This window comes from Aethalodelphis obliquidens, unplaced genomic scaffold, assembly GCF_003676395.1.
Source record: "Aethalodelphis obliquidens isolate GAN/ISIS:26980383/991018 unplaced genomic scaffold, ASM367639v1 scaffold28, whole genome shotgun sequence".
Classification (NCBI taxonomy): domain Eukaryota; kingdom Metazoa; phylum Chordata; class Mammalia; order Artiodactyla; family Delphinidae; genus Aethalodelphis; species Aethalodelphis obliquidens.
Window position 1 is genome coordinate 18,933,513 of NW_020837972.1, and position 22,102 is coordinate 18,955,614.

Consider the following 22,102-nt stretch of genomic DNA (forward strand, 5'->3'; position numbering starts at 1 on the left):
TCCCAGAGACCAGAAGAATGTTCCACAGCTCTGAAAGCCTGCCACAGGCTGGGCCACCACGTGAATGCCTTCCACACCGCAGCGTTCCAACCCATCTGCTGGGATGCTTTCCCAGGGCAGTGGAAGTCCCATTTTGTAATGGAAGTGGAGGAGGTAAGCGAGATCCAGTCTGCAGAAATGTGCATCGTGGCTAATGTTGTTCCCACATCTGTCGCTTAAAGTCAAAAACAAACACCTCCGTCTCGAAGGCCCCCCTTCGTGCTTAGCCGAAGACTCCGGATCTTGCCAAGTTTGCAGCAGCTCAGGCTTCACGGCAAATGTGTGCATAAAATCTGGAAACATTCATGACTCCAGACTCCAAGACACAGCCATTTGGCCTTCACCCTCTGGGAAGACACGCCAGACCTGGAACCCTCAGAAGCTGGCACCTGAGACAAGTCAGAGAAATGGCTCCCACCGAAGCGGTGGACCGTAGCCGTCCCTCTGGCAAAAGTCCTGGGTGGCTTCCTCCAGTCTCCCCTGCCCTCCCTTTGGAGTTTTGTTGTGGGTATGAGAGAGCCAAGCGCTATTTTTAGAAATGTTTATTCTTAATCCTCTCCTTCCCCTCCCATTCTCGACCTCTCTGGAATGAGCCTGCATGTTCCCTGCTGGAGGCTTTTCCGGAGGAGTCAGTCGCTGGGCACACGCTGGATGGAGCTGGGATTGAGTTTGGAGTAAATGAGTTTTTCAATCTCAGATGCTCCAGAATCAGGACCCGTCTGTACAGTTTGCTTGGAAATGACGTTCCTCGAAGCTGGTTTCCCCAGCGTGATTCCAGAAGGGGATACAAGAGAGTAGGAGTCTCTGGTGGAGACGCCCCAGCAACAGTCACGAGTCCTGGTTAACTGGACCACGAGGAGATGAAGACAGCAGCAGCTGAGCCCACGTGCCTTGGACCTGCCCGCTGAGCTTCAAATCTGGACCCCGACACTTTCCAACCATAAGACCTTGGACGGGGACTTCCCTGGGGGTCCAGTGGCTAAGACTCCCAATGCAGGGGGCCCGGGTTTGATTCCTGGTCAGGGAACTAGATCCCACATGCCGCAACTAAGAGTTCACATGCCACAACTAAAGATCCCGCAGGCCGCAACTAAGACCCAATGCAGCCAAATAAATAAATAATTTTAAAAACAAACAAACAAAAACTTGGGCGTTTACGTTGCCTCTCTGCACCTGTTTCCTCTGCAAAAGGAGGACAGTGACGATAATAGCGTTTACCTGGGTTGTGAGGAAAATGAGATGCGCTCAGATCAAGGATTTAAAACAGTTCATGGCACGTAGGAAGCCCTCAGCCCCGCGGCCTGGGCCCTGCATTCACCAGGAGCCATTCTCCAGACCAGGGTGAACGTACTGTCCTTGAGCCCGGCCACCCAGACTGAAAGAATCGTAGTCATTTCCCATCAGCTAATCCTGCCCTCTGTGGACATTGCTAATTAATAACTTTATAGACCCTATTTTCACACAGGAATGCTACACATATTTTTATGTGTAGAGACTCTTAACATGTTCCATGGAAACATACAAGGAGCACAGGTTATGCAGCCCTGGTCTGTCAATTTTTCTTTTTCTTTCTTCTTTTTTTTTTTTTACTTTTAATATACCCAGATCCTCAAAATATAGACGTGGCTCAGACGTGGCTCAGGCCCCCAGGCAGGCCAGACAGGCCCAAGGTGAGCCCAGGTCTTTGTACGCTGGACCAAGAGCTGCCGTTCGGAGGGCGAGCCCACAGCGGCCCCTGGTGACCAAAGCCTACACTTCCAGCATCTGGCGGCGCCCTGGGCGGGTTCTGAGGCCTGAATACAGGAGGCGGGTGAGGGGGGGAAAGGAGGGAGGGGTGCGGAGCGGGGCAGCTGCACGTGGGCGGGCTCTGCACTCTCTCCTCCGGCAGCCACACCCCCCAACGCCACCACTCCCCAACGAGTCGTTCTTTTATTCCACAGAGACTTTGCACACACACCTTCCAGCCAGGCTCTCGGGGATGCAGCCGGGAACCTCACAGACCCAGCACCGACCCTCAGGAGCTTACAGTCTGGGGGCGGGGGCAGAGCGTAACCAACTGCTTACACACAAATAAAGATCAAAGCCCAAAGGGCAGGGGCCTTGAGAGTGAAAAGCAAAGGGATGCAGCCTCCCCTAAAGGGATCACTTAGGCAGCAAAAAGGACGGAGAAGCCAGGAAGGTGCCTCAGTCTCCCATTTGTAAAACTGGCCTGATGCTCTTGCCCCACCATCTCACGGGACCTCCGAGGGTCCCGTGGCAAGAGCAGGGGGCAAGAGAGACTTTGTAAACTGTAGAGTGCCTCCTGCCGAATGCGTCTGCATCCCGCCTGCCCCCCACCGCAATTCCCCATACAGCCAATCAGCGATCACGTTGCTGCCCAGCTTAAACCCTCCAATGGCTCCCATTGTACTAAAATCCAAACTACAGGGCCCTGCTGTGTTTAGCCCCTGCTTAGCTCTCCAACCTCGTCAGCCTCTCAGCTTACCACGCTCCAGCCACGCCCCACTCATTTCTGGTCTGTGTGTCGCTACCCCAGGGACTTTGCACGTGCAGTTCTCAGTTCCTAACGGGCTCTTTTCCTGATCCCTTCAAAATCCTTCGGGAATCAGCATAAATGGCCCTTCTCAGAGGACACGTCTCTCATCTAAGTAGCACCTCCCTCCCCCAAACACCTCCTCTCCTCACAGCACCTGTTTTCTTTCATTGCTTGCACCCATCACTCTCTGGAGTTATCTCACTTATTCATTTACTTGTTCACTGTCTCCCCCACCCGAAGATAAACCCACGAGGGCAGGGACCTCTCCTGCTTTTTTCCACCACTGTACTTCTGCGGCAGATAACACTGGTGCTCTAACAAATCCAAATAGACACCTTTTGACTGTTTCTGAGTCCCTCTGGTTTCCGGATACTTTCGCATTCAAAACCTAGTACCTGCTGGTCTTCCAGTTTGACTCCCTCTCAGTGCCCAGCCAGTGCTCAGCACCCAGTAGGTATCTAATACATGCTTGCCGGAGGCGCAGCATCTGAGATCTTTCACAATGGTCCTGGACCCCGTAGAGCATGCTCACACCGCCATTTCTATTCCACCCTCACAAGGCTTCTTGGGGATTCACAGAGCAGCGATCTTCACTCTCATGGGTGGGAAACCTGAGGCTCAGAGAGGTTACAGATTGCTGCAAGGCTGCGCAGCCGCTGGCACATGCAGGCAGCCTGCCTCCAAGGCCAGAGCCCTTTCCTTTACATGCTAAGGAAGCGCGAATATCCCATGATCCTGGTTTTATTTTAGGAGTGTCACTCTTGCCCATGGGACCCTTGGAGAGCGTCAAGGTCCCTTTGAAAATCTGAAGAATATTAAGAAAACGCTTCCCAGGAAAAAAAAATGCTCAGACATAGGCATAAAATGAAATCTCTGGAGGTTGCAATTTCCTGAAGCCAGACTGTGACCCCCAGGTAACACCTCACAATTTAAGGCATGTAAGAGGTGATCTCAGCACCTCTGAGAACGCGGACCTCTGAACAACCTGTGTGCGCAGCTCGCCCCCCAGTGGCCGAGCCCGGAATTTCCGGGAATTGCCCAGAAGCGCAGAATCGCAGCCAGAAACCGGGAAGGATTTTCCCAGCAGCCCTCGAGAAAGGAACTTGATCCTCCAGGTGTGGGAAAGCCGCCCAAGGATTTAAACAAGGGATGAACCTACTGATAGTTTACATTTCAGGAAGACCTCTCAGGCCGCTGCTTGGAGAACTGACCGCACAGGACACTTGTGGGAGCCAAGTGGGCCAGGCTGGCAGAGACCCCAGGGGCGTCAGTCAGGACAGCTCTGGAACAGTTGGCTCGAATGCAGGGTCCCCAGTGCTGAACCCATCACGCAGGGCCGCCAACTCTTTTGAATGCCACACTGACCCTGCCAGGCAGGTATTAGATTATCCCTCCCCCTTTATTAGATTATCCCTCCCCCTTTATTAGATTATCCCTCCCCCTTTATTAGATTATCCCTCCCCCTTTATTAGATTATCCCTCCCCCTTTTTTTTGCAGACGAGAAAAGCCACCCTGGTAACTGTAGTCACAGTGCATAGCGAGCACTCGATAAATACCGGTGGAAAAAGTGACCATCTGAGTTAGCGAAGGAATAGAGAGTAAACATCTTGGTTAAGCAATTTTCCAGTTGCCCGTGCAATTGCAGGTACCAGGGATTACATTACAGGCCTTTGGGGTTTAGGGGCTCCAGCAACTGGAGCTAGGACTTGCAGTATTCTAGAACATTCTAGTATCATCTAGGGTACAGACGCAGCAACCCAGGAATTCCAAGAGGGGGGAGAGCTGAGTGAGCAGAAGTGACCAGGGAGGCTTCCTGGAGGAGGGGCAATGGTTGGAATTGAGTCTTTGATGATGGCCAGGACTGAGCCAGACAGAGGAGAGGAACCTTCCACACACTTATTCCACAGGCAGAGTGGAAAGATGAGGGAGTGCAGGACACGATAGGCACAGTGAAGTGTTCTCAAATAGGGCAGGTCTGGTAGCACCTGGAGGAACATCTTTAAGCTTTAACAGTTAAGTATTTTTTTTAATATGTTTTGTGGGTTTTTTTTGCGGTACGCGGGCCTCTCACTGTTGTGGCCTCTCCCTTTGCGGAGCACAGGCTCCGGACGCGCAGGCTCAGTGGCCATGGCTCACGGGCTCAGCCGCTCCGCGGCATGTGGGATCTTCCCGGACCGGGGCACGAACCCGTGTCCCCTGCATTGGCAGGCGGACTCTCAACCACTGCGCCACCAGGGAAGCCCTATTTTTTCTTTTTTAATTGAGATAAAGGATGTACAATATTATGTAAGTTTCAGGTGTGCGACATAGTGGTTCACAATTTTTAAAGGTTATATACTCCATTTATAGTTGTTGTAAAATATTGGCTGTATTCCCTGTGCTGTATAGTATATCCTTATAGCTAATTTTTTTATACATAGTAATTTGTACCTCTTAGTTCCCTACCCCTATCGTGCCCCTCCCCCCTCCCCCTCTCCACTGATAACCACTAGTTTGTTCTCTACATCTGTGAGTCTGTTTCTTTTCTGTTATATTCACTAGTGGGTTTTTTTTTTTAATATTTATTTACTTATTTGGCTGCACCGGGTCTTAGTTGCAGCATGCGGGCTCTTAGTTGTGGCATGCGGGATGTAGTTCCCTGACCAGGGATCGAACCCAGGCCCCCTGCATTGGGAGTGGGGAGCCTTAACCATTGGACCACCAGGGAAGTCCCACTAATTTGTTCCATTTTTTAGATTCCACATAGTTAAGTATTTATTTTCATGGATACTAGAAAAATATAACTTGCCTGTTGGACCCACAAGTTCAGATAAAACTGCTTTTTCAAAAGAAACAAACTTTTTACAGAAAAATTTTCTTTTAAAAGAAAATTTAAGTAAAAAAGTGGCTCAAATTGAAAAACAATATATTGTTAGCAGAGTCACATAGTGGGTGGGGTTGTGGTGTAAAGTGAGAGGGTGATAATCAAGCCTCAGGGTCAAAGACACCCCTGAGAATTCCTGAGGCCACGAGGAGGTCTGATGCCATGTCCCTTAAGGTGGCCTCACAGCCCGTCCTTCCCGTGTGGGACAAGAGGGCAGTTTCCCTCTGAGCCCTGGATGAAGTCATTGGCTGGGTTAGGGACCACAGTTGTACCAAAAAAAAAAAAAAAAAAACCACACAAATCAGCTTGAACCTTACCAAGGTGTTCACAAGCAAGATGTTCACACAATGAGACATGTGGAGGGTAAATTCACCTCTTCCGTCCCATGTTCCCTTGGAGGACACACACACACACACACACACACATACACACACACACACACCAGAATGCTTTGTGGAGATTGTCTCTTTTTTCTCTTTATGAGCAGGCAGGGAGGGCTGAATGCAAAAGTTGCAGGTGTCTGTGATGCGGCTTGGACACAGGGAAGTCAACAATCCTCTCAGTGGTCATCAGACTCAAGCTGGGGAACGCTTTTCACCTTCAGGTCTCCCAGGGATCAGGGCCAGGCGGCAGGCGCCCTTCCCCAGGCCCCCGACCCCGCAGCAGGCAGGCGCAGCTCTCCCCAGCCCTCCAGCCCCGACCTGAGGGACACTCCCAAACACTGGCTTCGAGAACTGATCTAAAGATTGAGTAATCTTTTTGCAGTTCTTTTGCAAGTCCGTGGTTTCCACTTTGCTACCTTCTACAAATGTGAAGAAAGGTCAGATGGACGCGTCAGCTGATAAATCAGTAAACATACTTTTTGATGACAGATTGTCACCTGATTTTTGCCCATTACTCAGCAGTATTAAGAATTGAGTGACTCTATTAAGATATTCCTTCCACTGCCAGCTATGTACTTATGTAAACAAGGCTTCTCTGCACTTATACAAAATAAGAATAGAATCGACGACAAAATTGGTCGCATCCTGGCAGTAACAGTCATTCATAGATACATAAATTCGTTGGGGGTGAAGAGGAAATCACCAGCTCATTAGGAGATGTATTTCCATGCAAATAAAAAACACAGTGTGATACCACTACAAATGACGACAGTTTTTTAAAAGCTGGAAGTGCCAAGGTATCAGCCTGTATGCAGAGCAGGTGAAACAATCATACCTTGATGGTGGGAATGCAGAATGGTGCAGTTACCGTGAATATTGTTAAACACAGACCTATATCACGTGTTACCATATGACCTAGCACTCTCACTCCTAGGTATTTTACTTAAGAGAAATGAAAATCGGGAATTCCCTGGCGGTCCGGTGGTTAAGACTCGGCGCTTTTGCTGCTGTCGGCCCCCGTTCGATCCCTGGTCAGGGAACTAAGATCCCGCAAGCAAAACAAAAGAAAAAGAAAAGAAAATATATGTTCACACAAAAACCTGTACATTCGTGTTTTTAGTAGCTTTATATTCATAATCGTCAAAAACTGTAAACATCTGAAATGTCCTTCAACTCATGAATGCTTGGAAACCTGTGGTACGTGCCTACGATGGAATTCTACTCAACGATCAAAAGCGGGGTCGGGGGAGTGGTCCACGTGGATGCTATGCTTTCTAAACAAGAACTGAATTCACACAGAATTTATATAAAATGTTAAATATACACAAGTTTAAATTTTAGGGACTTCCCTGGTGGCGCAGTGGTTAAGAATCCGCCTGCCGATGCAGGGGACACGGGTTCAATCCCTGGTCCAGGAAGATCCCACATGCCACGGAGCAACTAAGCCCGTGCGCCACAACTACTGAGTCTGCGCTCTAGAGCCCGCGAGCCACAACTCCTGAAGCCCACGCACCTATAGCCCGTGCTCTGCAACAAGAGAAGCCACCGCAATGAGAAGCCCACGCACCGCAACGAAGAGTAGCCCTCGCTCACCACATCTAGAGAAAGCCCGCGCGCATAGCAACGAAGACCCAACGCAGCCAAAAATAAATAAATAAGTAAATTTTAAAACAAGGGAAAGGCAAGTCTGCAGCCCAGTCCCTGAGAGACATTCATGGCAGTAACCAGAAAGGAGCTACTGGCTAAGAAAAGAAGAGCCCAGAACTTCCCAGGGGGCCCTCCCATCCCCCCTCAAACAGGCTGTCACAGACTCAGTCACTTTTTTAAAAGGTTTATTATTTCAACTGTGAATTATTTTTAAAAGATGATAAAATTCATTTCTCTTCCAGTAGAAAAGAGACAGAGGCTTGCCCTGGAGACCAGGAGCCCCGGGCAGACGGGTCACCCGACCAGACACCCAGGCTGATGGGCCCGGGGCTTCTCCACCTCCTCCCCGGCACCGAAGAGCTGAGGACCCTGGTGGGGGGCGGCTCGGGGCACAGCCTCCTGCCACCCCAGCCAGGGAGTGGCCGGCTCAGTATACATGATGATGTCAGTTTAGGCTGGAGGGAAGGGGCGCAGACACCCAAATCCGGCGCCTGTGTAGACTTCAGGGAGATCACGATCCTGCAGGGGGTTAAGGATGTGGTCGGAGGCATCTCCGTTTTGAGGCCCAGATGGGTGTCCAGTGGCCACAGCTCCAGGTCCGGGCTGGGCGCTGAGCCACGGCCCGCGGCCCACCTGGCTGGTGCACAAGCAGTCTGCACTCCTGGGCTAGGTCTCGGGACAGCGGCCACAGCCCCTCGGAGTAAAGGCCCTGTCCTGCCTGGGCGAGCCACCAGGCGGGGGCTGCAGTGTTTCGAGACTGATGGAGAGGACCGCTGGGGAGAGGTGACCTGAGTCCTCAAGAGCTCAGGCTCGCTCACCCAAGGGAGGGGACCCTGTGCCCACAACACCTGTGGTCGGGCCTGTGGATCACTTGGAGAGAAGGTTCCGGAACAGTGCTTGTTGACGAGCCTCTCCCCAAGTCCCCTCAGCAGCGGCTCCATCCCTGAGTGTCTGCACACACCTGTGCACACACGTGGACACGTGCTGGGGGTGTGTGCAGTGTGCGACAGGCATGTGGCAGCAGGGGGTGGCTCAGACTTTGGGATTAGTGGGCTGTCCGCTGAGAGAGTCCTGAAGAAGCGGGGTGTAGGGGCTGGAGAGCTGGTCTGGCTGAGTAGCCAAGCTGGGCTGGCTGGCGGCATCTTCGGGACCCTGTGGAGAAAAGGGGAGGTGCTGCATCACTAAGCCCCGCCCACCAAGCCCCGCCCGGACCCTGGCTCCGCCCCGTACATCCTCCACCAGCATGGAAACCCCCCTTGGAGCCCCCATCTGCACCCCCCCCATCAAGCTCGAGATGAGAGAAGACTGGAGTGACCTACAGACTCCTGGGACTCCACTACAAAGGGTCTCCTAATCTCATGAAACACCATCTTGCCATGCTCTCACCCATCTTAGAGATGGGGAAACTGAGACCCTAAGAGACTTGCCTAACACAGTGAGAAGGGCAGAGCAAGGAGTCCAGGGCTTATATAAGCAATACCGTTAACACAGAAAAGCTGGAAACCACCTAAATGTCCACTGATATCAGAATGCATTTAAAAGACAGAGTTACAAGATCGTAGTCAACCTACACAGCTGTCACACAGAAAACTGAAGAGGGGAAATCCAGCTGCGGAGTGATTCATATAGTTTGACACCACGGAGGTAAGCTTTTTAAAAATTATCTGTCGTTCGTGGATACATATATACAGACTTAGAGGGGAAGAAACATGCAAACACCAAATTCCTAGCGATGGATGTCTCTGGGGAGAGGGGGAGGGGCAGTGGGACTTGGCGAGGGGGGCAAAGGACACACAGGGAAAAGGTGAAATACGACAAAATGTTAGCCGGGTTGTTGGGTCTGGGTGAGAGGGAACTCAGAGCGTGCAGTTCATCTAGTTTTACATTTTTAAGTTTCTCAATTTAAGGAAAATTTTAAAGGTAGCCATGATGATAAGAATTGGGGGCAACTTTTCATCCCCCCAGGCCCTGGCTTCCTTCCCCTCGAAGAACGGAGACGCTTCCTTGCCCAGCAGCTGTGGTCGGAAAACCCCGGACGCCCCTACCCACCTGGGCCTTTGCTCACAACCCCCAGGGGCCTGCTTCACCGCGGGGTGGGGTAAATCAAACCCCACTCTGGGTGGGGAGCGTTGGGGGACTCCTGACTCCTTTCCTCGGGGACAGAGCTCAGGCTTCCGCGCACCGAGCCACATTCCAGCCAGGGGCAAGGAGGGGTGGGCGTGCGCCTCTGCCGACACACCCCCCGACACACAGGCAGCATGGGACAGCGGGGGTCGGGGGGCGGGGGATTCTTAGCGATGTGGGCCCAGAGAGCCACGACTGGAGAAAGCCTCGCTCAAAAGTGCAAAGGGGAGGGCTTCCCTGGTGGCGCAGTGGTTGAAAGTCCGCCTGCCGATGCACGGGACAGGGTTCGTGCCCCGGTCCGGGAGGATCCCGCATGCCGCGGAGCGTCTGGGCCCGTGAGCCATGGCCGCTGAGCCTGCGCGTCCGGGGCCTGTGCTCCGCAACGGGAGAGGCCACAACAGTGAGAGGCCCGCGTACCACAAAAAAAAAAAAAAAAAAAAAAATTGCAAAGGGGAAACTGTCTTCCCAAGAAAGACACATGTACAAACCTTCAGGGAATACACTTCCGTTTAACTGAGGAATGAGGACTTGGAATTAACGAGAGAAATCATGAGACTGCAAGAGGTGATCCTGGAACATGTCCCTGAAGGGCTGCCCAGTACCATTGTCCAGGCTATTCACTGCACAAGGGCACCCAGCCAAGTGGGTATAAACGGGGTGTACTCTGTTTGCCAAGCCCTCAGCCCTAAAGCAGGCCATGTCTGCACAGAGGAGCTGTCCTTTCTTACTCACACAAAAACACCCTTCTGGGCTAGTGGAGGCCCCATGTCCTCCCTTTCCTGGAGCAAAGCAGCCCCTCAAGGCCACCCCCCGTGCCCAGACGCGGGGCAAGGTATAGGACCGTCCCCAGGGACTCAGCACAGGCTAGAGGCCGAGCTGCAGGGATTCCAGGTCTCCAGGACCACTGGCCGCTTCCCAGGTGTCTGGTCCCCTAAAGCAGACCCGACAGGACACTGCCTTCCCCAAGTACACGTGACCGGGGGGTAGGGGTCTCATCCGGGCCGAAGGCTGACCTGTCTTCCAGAAGACAGAGCAGTAGCATCTCTTTAATCAAAAACTTCCCTAATAACTTGACATTTGGATTCTGCTGGTAAATCACGAAGAGACTCCAGCTTTGGTTTTGTTTTATTTTTATTTTGGGGGGGGGCAGGGAGCAGGACATCCTGGCTGTGTCCAGGGAGGTGCAGCCATGGGGCTGAGACCTCACGAACACCAGCTCTATCTATGCTAAAAGCAAATAACCCCCATCTCTGTGCCTGAAGACCCCACCCCTGCACCGCGAGAACGCCAGGCAAGTTTCTGCAGAAGGGAATCGTGGCTGCAAGGGGGCAGGGGTGCCAATGGGGCCAAATTGTACACAAGAAGGGCGTCCCAAGAGGAATTCTGGGAGAGAGGAAGGCAACGGGGGGCTCGTCTCCAGCTAGGACACCCTGCCCCCTAAGCTCAGGAAGACAACCCCCTTAACACCCAGCCCTGACGTGGTCGGGCTCTCTTATCCCCAGATCGGCAGTAGGAGCCCCCCAGAGCCTGGCTGGGGGCACAGCGGTCCCTCCCTCCCGCTCCTTGCAGGGCTGGCAGTACCTGCCAACACACCCACCCACGCCCAGCGCCCATGTTCTATTTTATCTCCTCCTCCGGCCCTGGCAATCCAAGCAAACTGGAAGCCGCCAACTGGTCCCAAAGAGTAGGGCTGTCACCTCATCCCCAGCCTGTGGCTCTCAGGAAAGCTATTTAAACCCGAGCAGGCCCAGCCCCAGAAGCTGGAGAGGTGGTACATTTTTCAGAAACCAAAAGCTATAATCCGAGGCATAAGCATAGGGCGACTCACCCCCGCCCAAACCCCAACCGTAGGGCCCAGAGCTCTGCCTGTCACATCCCCTGGCGGGACTTGGCTCTCCTAAGACCTCAGACCTAAAGGAACACAGCCCAGGAGGTGAACCCCCAAAGGCACTAGCCTCCGTCTCCCGCAGGTAGGCTGCCCGATGAAGGAGGGCAGCCAGTTAAATGTGAATTTCAGGTAAACAGCAAACAGTTTTTCAGTAGAAGCGTGTCCTGATAATTCCATGGGACACACTTAGGCTAAAAATCATTCACTGTTTCCCTGAAATTCACATTTAACTGAGCGTCCATTTGTTGTTGTTGTTTCTGGGGCTGCTTGTTTTTGCTCAGTCTGGCAACCATACCCTCAGACCGAGTCCTAGATCTACACTTGGTGCCCAGGTGATGCCTAAATTCTTTTGTCTTGGCCAGTCATCCGGATTTATTTAAACTTATCTACATCAGGATCCTGTTAGGGGGCCACTAAAATACAGATTCCTGGGCCCCACCCATGATGCTATTCCAAGAGGTCTAGAAGGATGTCTGTGGTTCTGCATTTTTTCGCAGACTTTCCCAGAAGAGTCTATATCGCACCAGAGGTTTGAGAAGCAGCTGAGACCTAAACCTCGATCCTGCCTTTCTAAGACAACCTTGCAAACAAGACACCAGCCCACTAGTCACCCTCCATCGCCTACCACGCCTGGGATCACTCGGAACGTAAGAAGACAACAAAATATACAAATACGTATTTTCAATCTGTAGACACTCCAGGTGAAGTTCAGGCTGAAGAGATGTGTGAGATCCCAAGCGTTTCAAGCCGCCAGAGTTCTACTCACTATGGGAGGGGATGGGGGGCGAGAGGCGTTACCTGGTACCCACCTACAGTCTTGCTTCTTGCAGTACAGTCCCCTTGGGAGCTGATGTCATCAGGGATTCAGAATAGGCCTGAATGGCCTCCTTATCCTTTGAGCCCTTTTTACTACTACTCCAAAATAAATAGCACTTCTCCTAGAAGATAACCAAGCTAATTTATAGTTGACGTTGCAGCCGAACACACACGGTTTTTACACGGTTCTCCGATTTTCAAAAAGCAGAGGGTGGGGTACAGAGTTCTAGAGTCCAACCACCATTAATGACTGGAGTTGGCTGAGACCTGGGGAGTGATGGTGTCTTTCACCAAAGACAGAAAGACGAGCATCTTCAGGAAACACACTTGGTCAGACGGGCAAGCCGAGCTGAAAAGGGTTTGTCAGCCTGAAAATTTGAGCCGAATCACGGAGGGGAGATGGGCCGTGCTGGGCAGGGTGGATTGGCCGAGACTCAGAGAGCTGAGCAAGTGGCATTTTAAGTCTCGTGCTCCACTGACTGAGCTAGTGGGTGGCATTTTAAATCGACCAGAAACAGCGACATTTCTGTCTAAAAAAAAAATTTTTTTCTTTCAAGAATGACTTGACAAGAAAAACGTCTTTGAAGAGAAATTAAAATACATTGAGTTTAACGACATGCCATTCTTTTTTTTTTTCCTCCCCTATCAGGACAGATACATAAAAACACGTAAGGCCTAACCCCTGCTAAACCAAAAAATACATAATGGGATAAATTTCAACGACTGGGCCTCCAGCAGAACCTGCGGGGAGGGGCCTCAACCATGGTCAGTGGAGACGATGATATTCTTATCGGATATGGGGACACGGATGGGGGGTGTGAAGCAGGGAAGCTTTCACATTGTTCATCCTCACCGTCTTCCCCCTCCCCCTTCTGACGGACCATTAGGAGAGACAGAGGGCAGAGGCTGTCTGGTCCAGCCCCTCACCGCTGCTCCCCTGGGCCTCACTCCTGGAAACCCATGCTGGCCCCAGGGAGGCATCCATGGGTTGGGGGCTAGGGCTTCTGGCCCCTCTGTCCTCCCAGCATAATTCATTCCAAAAACCCTAGGGAGTTCCCTTCTGCTCTGGCTGGGGCAGTGACAGAGGACCGAGCCCCCAACGTTCACTGGGGGCTCAAAACACCAGAGGCCCTGGTACCCTCACACCAGTGCAAACCTTTTCCCCCAGAGGACTGGGAATTTGGAAGGGAAATCAGGTTAAGGGTCTGAAAGCCCAGGTTAAGAGCCTGGAAAGGTTTATCCTCGCCCCAGCAAACAAGCAAGTTAAGCGAGCGAGCGTGCGAGCTGCCTCCGAGGAAGAGGAAGAAGAGAAAACGCTGTTGGCTGGAGCTGAAGCAAGAAAGCAGGCGTTGCAGGTGGCCCGAGGGGCAGCAGGGGAGCTGGGCAGCCCCCGACCGAGGCTGAGGCCTGTGGCTCCAGGACAACTCGGGGGGCAGGGGGCACCGGGGGGGCAGGTTCTGGTTCATGGATTCAAAATGGCCTTTCAAGACTCCCTGCCACTGAGCAGGGTCCCCTGTCCACCAGGTAGCTGCCCACCCATCCCCGCTGCCCCGGGGGCCTTGCATCCACGGGCCTTGTCACCATGTGACGGCAGTAACTTGCTTAAAGCCCCCTGGTCTCCGGACCTCACATCCTACTCATGTCTGTATCCCCAGAACTGTGCACAGTGACCCCCCCATAAGCTGTGAAGGTGTCAGTGAATGCCATGAATGAATGAATGATGCAAATCAAGAAGGTGTATTTGTTGGAACTTCCCTGGTGGTCCAGTGGTTAAGACTATGCACTTCCACTGCAGGGGGCATGGGTTCGATTCCTATTTGGGGAACTAAGATCCTGCATGCCTCACAACGCGGCCAAAAAAGGGGGGCATTTGTTGTCGCCCCCTCTTTTTCCTGCCTCTGAATGGTAGATGCCCCAGGGCTGGCTCTTCAGGGCTCTTCTCCATCCGTGCTCCCTTCCCCAAATACCTGCTCCTATCCTGGTCCAAGCCACCGTCCTCGCTCACCTGGGCCTCTTCACTGGTCCCCCTGCTTCCGCTCTCCCATCTGAAGACCAAGCGGCCACACGTTAACTGACCTATTCACTCCTCTCCTTTACAGCTTCCAACAGCTTCCCGTCACCCCCAGAATCAGTTCCAAGCTGCTCACCCTGCATTACAGGACCAGGCATGACCTACGTCGGCCTCTCAGACACCACCTCCTCCCCCGCTGCCCCCATGCCCACTCCCCTCCAGCCACCCTGGCCCTGCGGGAGCCTCCAACACACCTCACCCACCCCTGCCTCAGGGCCTTTGCACTGGCCATTCCTCCACCCGGAGCACTCTTTCCCTGACTCTGTGCTGAGCATTCACTTCTAAGCTTAAATTCAACCTCTTCCGAGAAACCTTTTCTGACATTGTCTCTATAGTTGTCGCCAACGCCCTTGGGTGCTGCGGTGTCCAACTTGGTAGCCACATATGGCCGTTGAGACTTTGAAAAGGGGCGAGTCCCAGTCAAGACCTGATGTAAATACACAGCGGATTCCAAAGACTTAACCAGAAAGAAAATGTAAAAAATTTATATTTTTTATATTGATTACACGTGGACATGGTCATATTGATATTTTGGATATATTCGGGTTAAATAAAAGATATGATTAAAATTAATTCCCTTTTACTTAAGGTGGCTATTAGAAAATTTAAAATCACACACGTGGCTCATGTTGTATTCGTATCAGACAGCACTGCCCTAAGCCCATCACATTTTCTATTATCATCGGTGAAATCATCTCTTCTGTTTATTTACTTGGTTTCCACCTGTCTTTCCAACTAGAATGCCAGTCCCCGCACCCCCCTTCCCCCGGGAGTAGCAACTGCCTTGTTCACTGTCGTGTCCCTGTACCTGCCAGAGCCTGAAAGCCAGCAGCTGCTGACTTGAAGAACAAACCATTCAAGTACCAGGTCTCCTGATCCAAAACCACCTGCAGCCCCTCCAAGGGAGGGTCTCCAGGCCTCCCAGAACAGGCAGAGAAGTGGCAACAGAACATGCAAGAGAAGCAAGGATGCGGCAACAGCTCCCCAGCCCAGGCGGAGACCTAGGACTGCCGCCCGAGGCGGGCTGCAGGCTGAAGGTGTCCGTGGGCACAGCAGTAAGGGGCTGCTGGGGGATCTGATCTGAGCCCCTCCTTCCCCCAAGCAGGCAAGCAAGGGGCCACTCGGCCCCGGCCAGGCTCTGGCCACCACCTACTTGGCTCCGGATTTGGTAGACGATGGGGATGAGCAGCAGGACGCAGCCCAGGGCAAGGAGCACGTACTGGGCATAACGCAGCACCTTGGGCATCAACACCAGCTGGGTGTAGAACGTCTGAAGGGTCTCACCCTCCATTGCCCCGCTCTGGCGAAGGAGAAAGACAAACAAGTGGACTGGTGCCACGTACTGTGGGCTGAGGGTGCAGACGCCACCCCACACCACACCCCTCTGTCCCCCAACCCCTTTCCCATCTCAAGCCCACTGGCCAGAGCATGCGATGGATGGAGCCAGCCATGCCTCTTATTTCCTCTGGGGCCACACAACAGGACTACATTTCCCAGACTCCTTGCAGCTAGGCAGGCCCATATGACTTGTTCTGGCCAATGGGATGGGGGCACAGTGATGCTGCAACTTCCACGCCTGGCTCCCATATGATTCTCTCCATCTCTTTCCCAATTTACTGAATGGAGACGGATTCTGAAGATCTCCGAGAGGGCAGGACCAGAAGATGGAAGGAGCCTGGATGTCCCTGAATGTCTGCGTGGAGCAGAGCTCCGCCTGCCCCCCATCAGACTGTGATGTGAGTGGGAAGTGAGCTTGACATCTGAAGCCTGTCTGATCCAGCGGTTAGCTCACCCTGATTTAAAACGAGCTAAGCCAGAAGGAACCCTGAAAAGCTGGGAGAGAAGAAATTTCAATAAAAAGTTGACACCCTGAAAACCAACTTCCCTTCATCTCAGGAGAAGGGGCCATGTGCATTAACAAAATTATTTTACACCCTGACCAGGGACTTTACAGTTTCATGCAGCTCCTGTGTTCCTCATCTCGTGTGATCCTTTCAACCCAGTGGGATAACTGACATAAAGTGCTTAGAGAGGGCGAAGTTTCTAACAGATGGTTCTGCATTACTCAGTCCAGCTCCCCCAGCCTAGCCTCCCCACCACACACAGCCTCCTGCCCCAAATGCCCACATCAACTCCTCACTGAGGCATCAGACACCACGCCCTCGGGTGCCCAGTACCCGGGGAGAGGGAAGCAGCCTTACCTCTCCAAACCACATCAGTGGCAGGATCACCGGCTCGATCTTCCCAGTTTGTCTGGAAATAAGCGAGACCAAGCAAGTGAGAAGTTATGTCAGGGTGTCTTAGATCAGGCAGCTCTGGACCTGCGATCGGAAGCCCCAGGGTCAGGAGGGATTTGACGTTGCAGCAACTTGGTCGGCATGGGCTTGAGCGATGGGCATCTCCTGACAGGGCACAAACTGACGACCCAACAATATCTCTTTAAATGAAAAATTCTTACGTGGAGGGGCTGCCAGGGACCTAGCTGATACCCATGTGTTCTTTTTTTAGAAACAGAATCCCGATCTTATTCCGGATGGCAATACGCCCAGAAAACAAACAACACGGTTTATGCTGATCACTTGCTTTCCTTTGGGGAGTCTGGAATCTGGGTCCGTGCCAAGCAGAAGGTGCCTACGTGACCAGCCCCCAGTAAACACCCTGGGTGCTGAGTTTCTACTGGGCATCTCTGGTAGGGGACATTTCACACATGTTGTCACAACTTGTCACTGGGGAAATGAAGCGTGTCCCGGTGTGACCCTCCTGGGAGAGGGCTCTAGAAGCCTGTGCCTGGTTTCCCCAGACTTCACCCCGTGAGCCTTTTCCCTTTGCCAATTATGTTTTGAATCCTTTCTCTGTAGTAAATCACAGCCGTGACTATTAACTACATGCTGGGTCCCCTGAGTCTTCCCAGTGAATCATCAAACCCGAGAGTGGTCTTGGGGACCCCCGACACAGTCAGCTACTAGATAGCTGTGTGACCTTGGCCATGCTACTTACCCTCTCTGTTCCTCCTCTGTAAAATGGGGATTATAATGGACTCCTCACAGGGCTCTAGTGAGGACGGAACGTGACACCATGAAAAAAACCCAGCATATAAAAAGTGCTCTAGGGGAGTTCCCTGGTGGCCTAGTGGTTAGGATTCTGGGCTTTCACTGCTGTGGCCTGGGTTCAATCCCTGGTCAGGGAAATGAAATCCCACAAGCCGTGTGGCACAGCCAAAAAAAAAAAAAAAAAAAAGACATATAGTGCTCGATGTTTATTATTGTTGTCTTGTTGTCAAATGCCTGCAAACAACTGGACAAACAAATATTCTGTAACTTCACCATTCCTGGGTCTGCTTAAAGAAGGCACAGCTGGAGGGGAGCTGGTACTCTCTCAGGGGACAGGCACCAGAGCCAGCACAGAAGGTCAAAATCCTCAATCACAGTTCTCAAAAAGCGCTTGTTCAATAGAGTACTGTGCAGTGAAATGAATTTACACCGTATCACCTACAGAGGAGACAGACACGGAGGACGCTCTGGAAATACAATGGCGCATCCCCTTCACTTCAGCCTCTTTAATCTGAGTTTGTAAGAACCGATGTCAATTGAATGCACAGAGTGTGCAACCCTGCTGCCTTTATCTTGTGAGCAAACAGCACAAAAGTTCCTCAGACAAGTCACAGCCAGACAGCTCTGCTTCCGGGCGGGCGGCGGTGTCTCCAGACATTTCCCACACAGGTTCCTCGACAGCCCTGGGAGATGCTGACAAGCACTGCTGTTGGACCACCGCCCCTGGGACCACCATCCCAGCCCACAGGGGCAGCCAGGCAGCTGTGCGGCCTTGGTTCCGAACAGATGGGAACACAGAGGCCCGGAGACATCAGGGTGGTGGCTCAGGGCCACCAGCAGGCAGAATCCAGCCACCCAGACAGACTGCTGGCTTGAGCAGCATTCGTCAAAAATCTGACTGAACTCCCAACAGGTGAAATGTGTGTTAACATCCAGATTTTGAAAAATGCATTTGCAAATGCATAGGATGTGGCCACACTGAGTGCGTGGGCCCTGGCGCTGGACAGAGGCTGGCCCTTGGTCCCATCCCCACGGGTTCCACTTAGTCACCTGCCGGCCCTGCACATCCAAGTTAGCAGCCCAGGCGCTGAGGGACGGGAGCCCTGTGGAGCTCACGTCTGGGCAGCAGACACCTAATGCACGCGTGGGGCTGTTTCACCCGCCACAAACGCTTCAGGAACAAGCTCTCTGAGCAGCCTCAAAATGTAAAAATGAAAAGCTAGTGGGGGAGTAAGGATGAGCTGCACTGACAGGCTCACCAGCTCAGACAAAGCGTTATTCTTTCCAGCTGAGAGGTGTCTCACAAAGCCAAACAGATGCTCACATTCCTGCAGCCCAGCAATCTTTCTGGGGGAATTTTTTTTTTAATGAAACTATTTCAAATATGCTAAGAAGTACAGGGGACTTCCCTGGTGGTCCAGAGGTTAAGACTCTGTGCTTCCAAGGCAGGGGACACGGGTTCGATCCCTGGTTGGGGAACTACGATCCCGCATGCCACACAGCGCGACCAAAAAAATTTTTAAAAATAAAGAAGTACAGACCCTGACGTAACGACCAGTGTGCTCCCTCACCCAGCTCTATCCTAACTCGATGTTATAACAAGAGCTGGCAAGGATGTAGAGACACTGGCACCTCCCACGCTGCTGGTGGGAGTGTAAAATGTCGCAGCCACCCTGGAAACCAGTCTGGCAGCTCCTGAAACTCTTAAACATAGAGTCACCATATGACCCAGCAATTCTGCTGCAAGGTATCTACCCAAGAGAAAACATACATCCACACAGAAGCTTTAAATATTCAAAGCGGCACTATTCATAATGGCCAAAAAGTAGAAACAACCCAAATGTCCATCAACTGATGAATAAAAACATGGTCTTTCCATGCAATGGAATGTTATTGAGCCATAAAATGGAATGAAGCCGTGACACAGGCCACAACATGGATGAACCTTGAAAACATCATGTTAAGTGAAAAAAGCCAGACACATATTATATAATTCTATTCCCATGATATGGCCAGAATAGGTAAGTCCACAGGAACAGAAAGTAAATTAAGGGTTGCCTGGGGCTGGGGAAATGGGCAGTGACTGCTAAAGGGTGTGGGGTTTCTTTGGAGGGGGTGGATGGAAATGTTTCAAAATTGATTGGGGTGATGCTGCCCAGCTCCGTGAATGTCCTACAAATCACCGAACTGTGCACTTTTAAAGGGTGAGTTTTATACTGTGTGAATTAAATCTTGATAAAGCGGTTACTGAAAACCAACTCCAAAAAAAGAAAAAGAAACCCAGTGCTTAAAGAATTCCTCCCATCAAGTGAACGGTCTCACTTCAGAAGACTGTTTGCTAAGTTTCCACTTACAGACACTTGGTTTTGGCAGGATTTAATTTTTGCTACTCTGTCGAATGGGAGACAGCTTGGATGGAAGAGTCTGGCTAATTTGGGGGACAAATGTCAAGAGAGTACAGGGCAGGGATGTCAGGATGCAGTCTGGGCTCGGCTGAGAGCTAAGACCCCCCTCAGGGGTTCAAGGGGCAGGGACCAGATTCCATATCCCGAAGGACCATCTCTGTCCCCAGATGCCAGGTTCCGAAGGACATGGCCAGAGTCCCGAGTCCCTGATCTCTCAACAGCAAGGCAGCCCGGGGCTCCCAGACCCCACTCACCCGATGCCTTTCACAGACTTAATGTAGAGGCTCAGCTGCAGTTTCACAGAGCAGTTCATGGGGATTCCGGTGACCTGCAGTGACAAGAGCAGTGAGGGGCCCGGCTTCCCTGGAGCCCTGGGGACCCCTTCAAATGGCCCTCTCCCTGGTCACGCTCAAGAGGGTACGTATCCCAAATGAACTGCCCATCCGATGGGGCTTCCGCTACCCATTCAAAGCCCTGATGGGTAAACACATGTTCCCCAAATGGCTCTTACGTCCACGACCTCGAGGGATCCCCTCTGGTGAGCCAGCCTCGCTCTGGATGGAAAAAGAACTAACCCTTTCCATCTGTTCTCTTGCATAATGCATCCCCCAGTGCAGAAGGACGTTTCCCAGTCATCGCCCCTCCCTCCAGCCTCCAAATAAAATAAAATAGATTTACATGTTAATAAAGTCACTGTCTTCTCCATTCACCCCCCATTCCCTCCCCACCAGCGTCTCAAAGAGAAAGTCTGCAGGGAGCTGGCTCGGCCCCTGGTGCCTCCGCAATACACCCCCACCCGATCTCCTTTTCAGCAGAGCTGGCCTCAGGCTCGCGCCAAGGGCAGGCGGCGCTATTTTACAGAGAGCCTAGAGCTATTTTGCTTCTTTACTTGGACAGTTTTCTTTTCTTTGGCTGCACTGCACAGCTTGTGGGATCTTAGTTCCCCAACCAGGGATCGAACCCGCGCCCCCTGCTGTGGAAGCGCACAGTCCTAACCGCTGGACCGCCAGAGAATTCCCTATTCAGAGACACTTTTAATTTCCGATTTGAGGTCGTGATAGAAAGCTTCCTTTGTGCAGGATTTTTTTTTTTATGAGATTTTTTTTTTTTAAGTAGTAAGTCAATAACACAAAAAGTGACACACGTATAAGACCAAAACCAGGAAGGTGCTTCCAGAGTGATGTCAGGAAATGAGAGTGGAAAGGAACCTAGGTTTGAGGACAGACTGCTGCTTCTTAGCTGAGACTCTTCTCATCTGGAAAGTGGAGACAACTCTGCCCACCTCACAGGGTTTCTGCAAGGGCAAAATAAGGGATGCAAGACAGCCACACTCAGAGCTATAAATGCTGTGTTGTTACCACATACACCAGTGGGAGAGGGCATTATCTTCCAATATAGCCTGGCATCCTGAGGTCCTTTGGGACCCCAGGGGTACAGAGCAACTGGCCAAAGGCCGTGCTCCCAGGACAGAGAGAACCCGGTGGGATGGGAGTGAGATCTTGAACTTGAGAACCCGGTGGGATGGGAGTGAGATCACCCGTGTGCAAAAGAGCCAGCAGGGGTGAGGCTGCCCTGCTAGCAAGGCTGTCCCTGGCTGGTGTCAGCGATCCTGGATTTCAGGAGGGCTCCCACCTCTCCCTGACAGATAAGAGGGGCTCACTGTACCAGGACAGTTTGTACAAACACTGTGGTTTATGCTGACACCTGATTTCCTTCTGGGAGTCCGGAATTTCGGTCTGTGCCAGGTAGACAGCACCTATATGACCAGCCCCAGTAAGAATCCTGGGCACTGAGTCTCTACTGGGCGTCCCTGGTAGAGGACACCTCACTCGGGGAATGAAGGGTGTCCTGTGTGACCCCTGCCCTGGGAGAGGGCTCTGGGAGCCTGTGCCTGGTTCCCCCAGACTTCGCCCCGTGCGCCTTTCCCTTTGCTGACTGTGCCTTGTGTCCTTCACTGCAATTCATCACCGCTCTGGGTACCACCATATGCTGGGTCCTGGGAGTCCTCCTAGCAAATCCTCCAACTTGGGGGTGATCTTGGAGACCCGACACATCCTGCTTTCTAGACTCTACATTCTGGGGTCTCCACTCAGGCCACTTCCTTCTCCAGGAAATGTGTCTCCTTCCTTCCTTGACTGTCCAGCCTCCTCTTCTTGGGCAAAGCCCCGCCTGTCCCCCACCACCCCGCAATCTCAGAACAGAAACTTGGACCCGTGAGCCCACGTCTGTCACCACACACACACACACACACACACACACACACACACACACACACACAC

The 22,102-nt window shown here is 52.1% G+C and overlaps 1 protein-coding gene across 4 annotated transcripts in view; it reads right to left on the minus strand.

Annotated features, from left to right (window-relative positions):
• Positions 1-7,637: 7,637 nt before the first annotated feature.
• SCARB1 (scavenger receptor class B member 1) overlaps positions 7,638-22,102 on the minus strand; it is a 79,466-nt gene continuing 65,001 nt past the window's right edge. The window contains exons 9-13 of one of the 4 annotated variants that reach the window (XM_027125105.1): positions 20,078-20,151; positions 16,570-16,621; positions 15,522-15,668; positions 12,291-12,419; positions 7,638-8,621 (exon numbers count right to left, since the gene is read on the minus strand). In XM_027125105.1, coding sequence (XP_026980906.1) covers positions 12,291-12,419; positions 15,522-15,668; positions 16,570-16,621; positions 20,078-20,151 — 402 coding nt within the window. In that variant the 3' untranslated portion in view covers positions 7,638-8,621. Of the gene's footprint in view, positions 8,622-10,497; positions 12,420-15,521; positions 15,669-16,569; positions 16,622-20,077; positions 20,152-22,102 lie in introns of those variants that run through there. The other 3 variants (XM_027125107.1, XM_027125108.1, XM_027125106.1) reach the window with 3 other exon arrangements.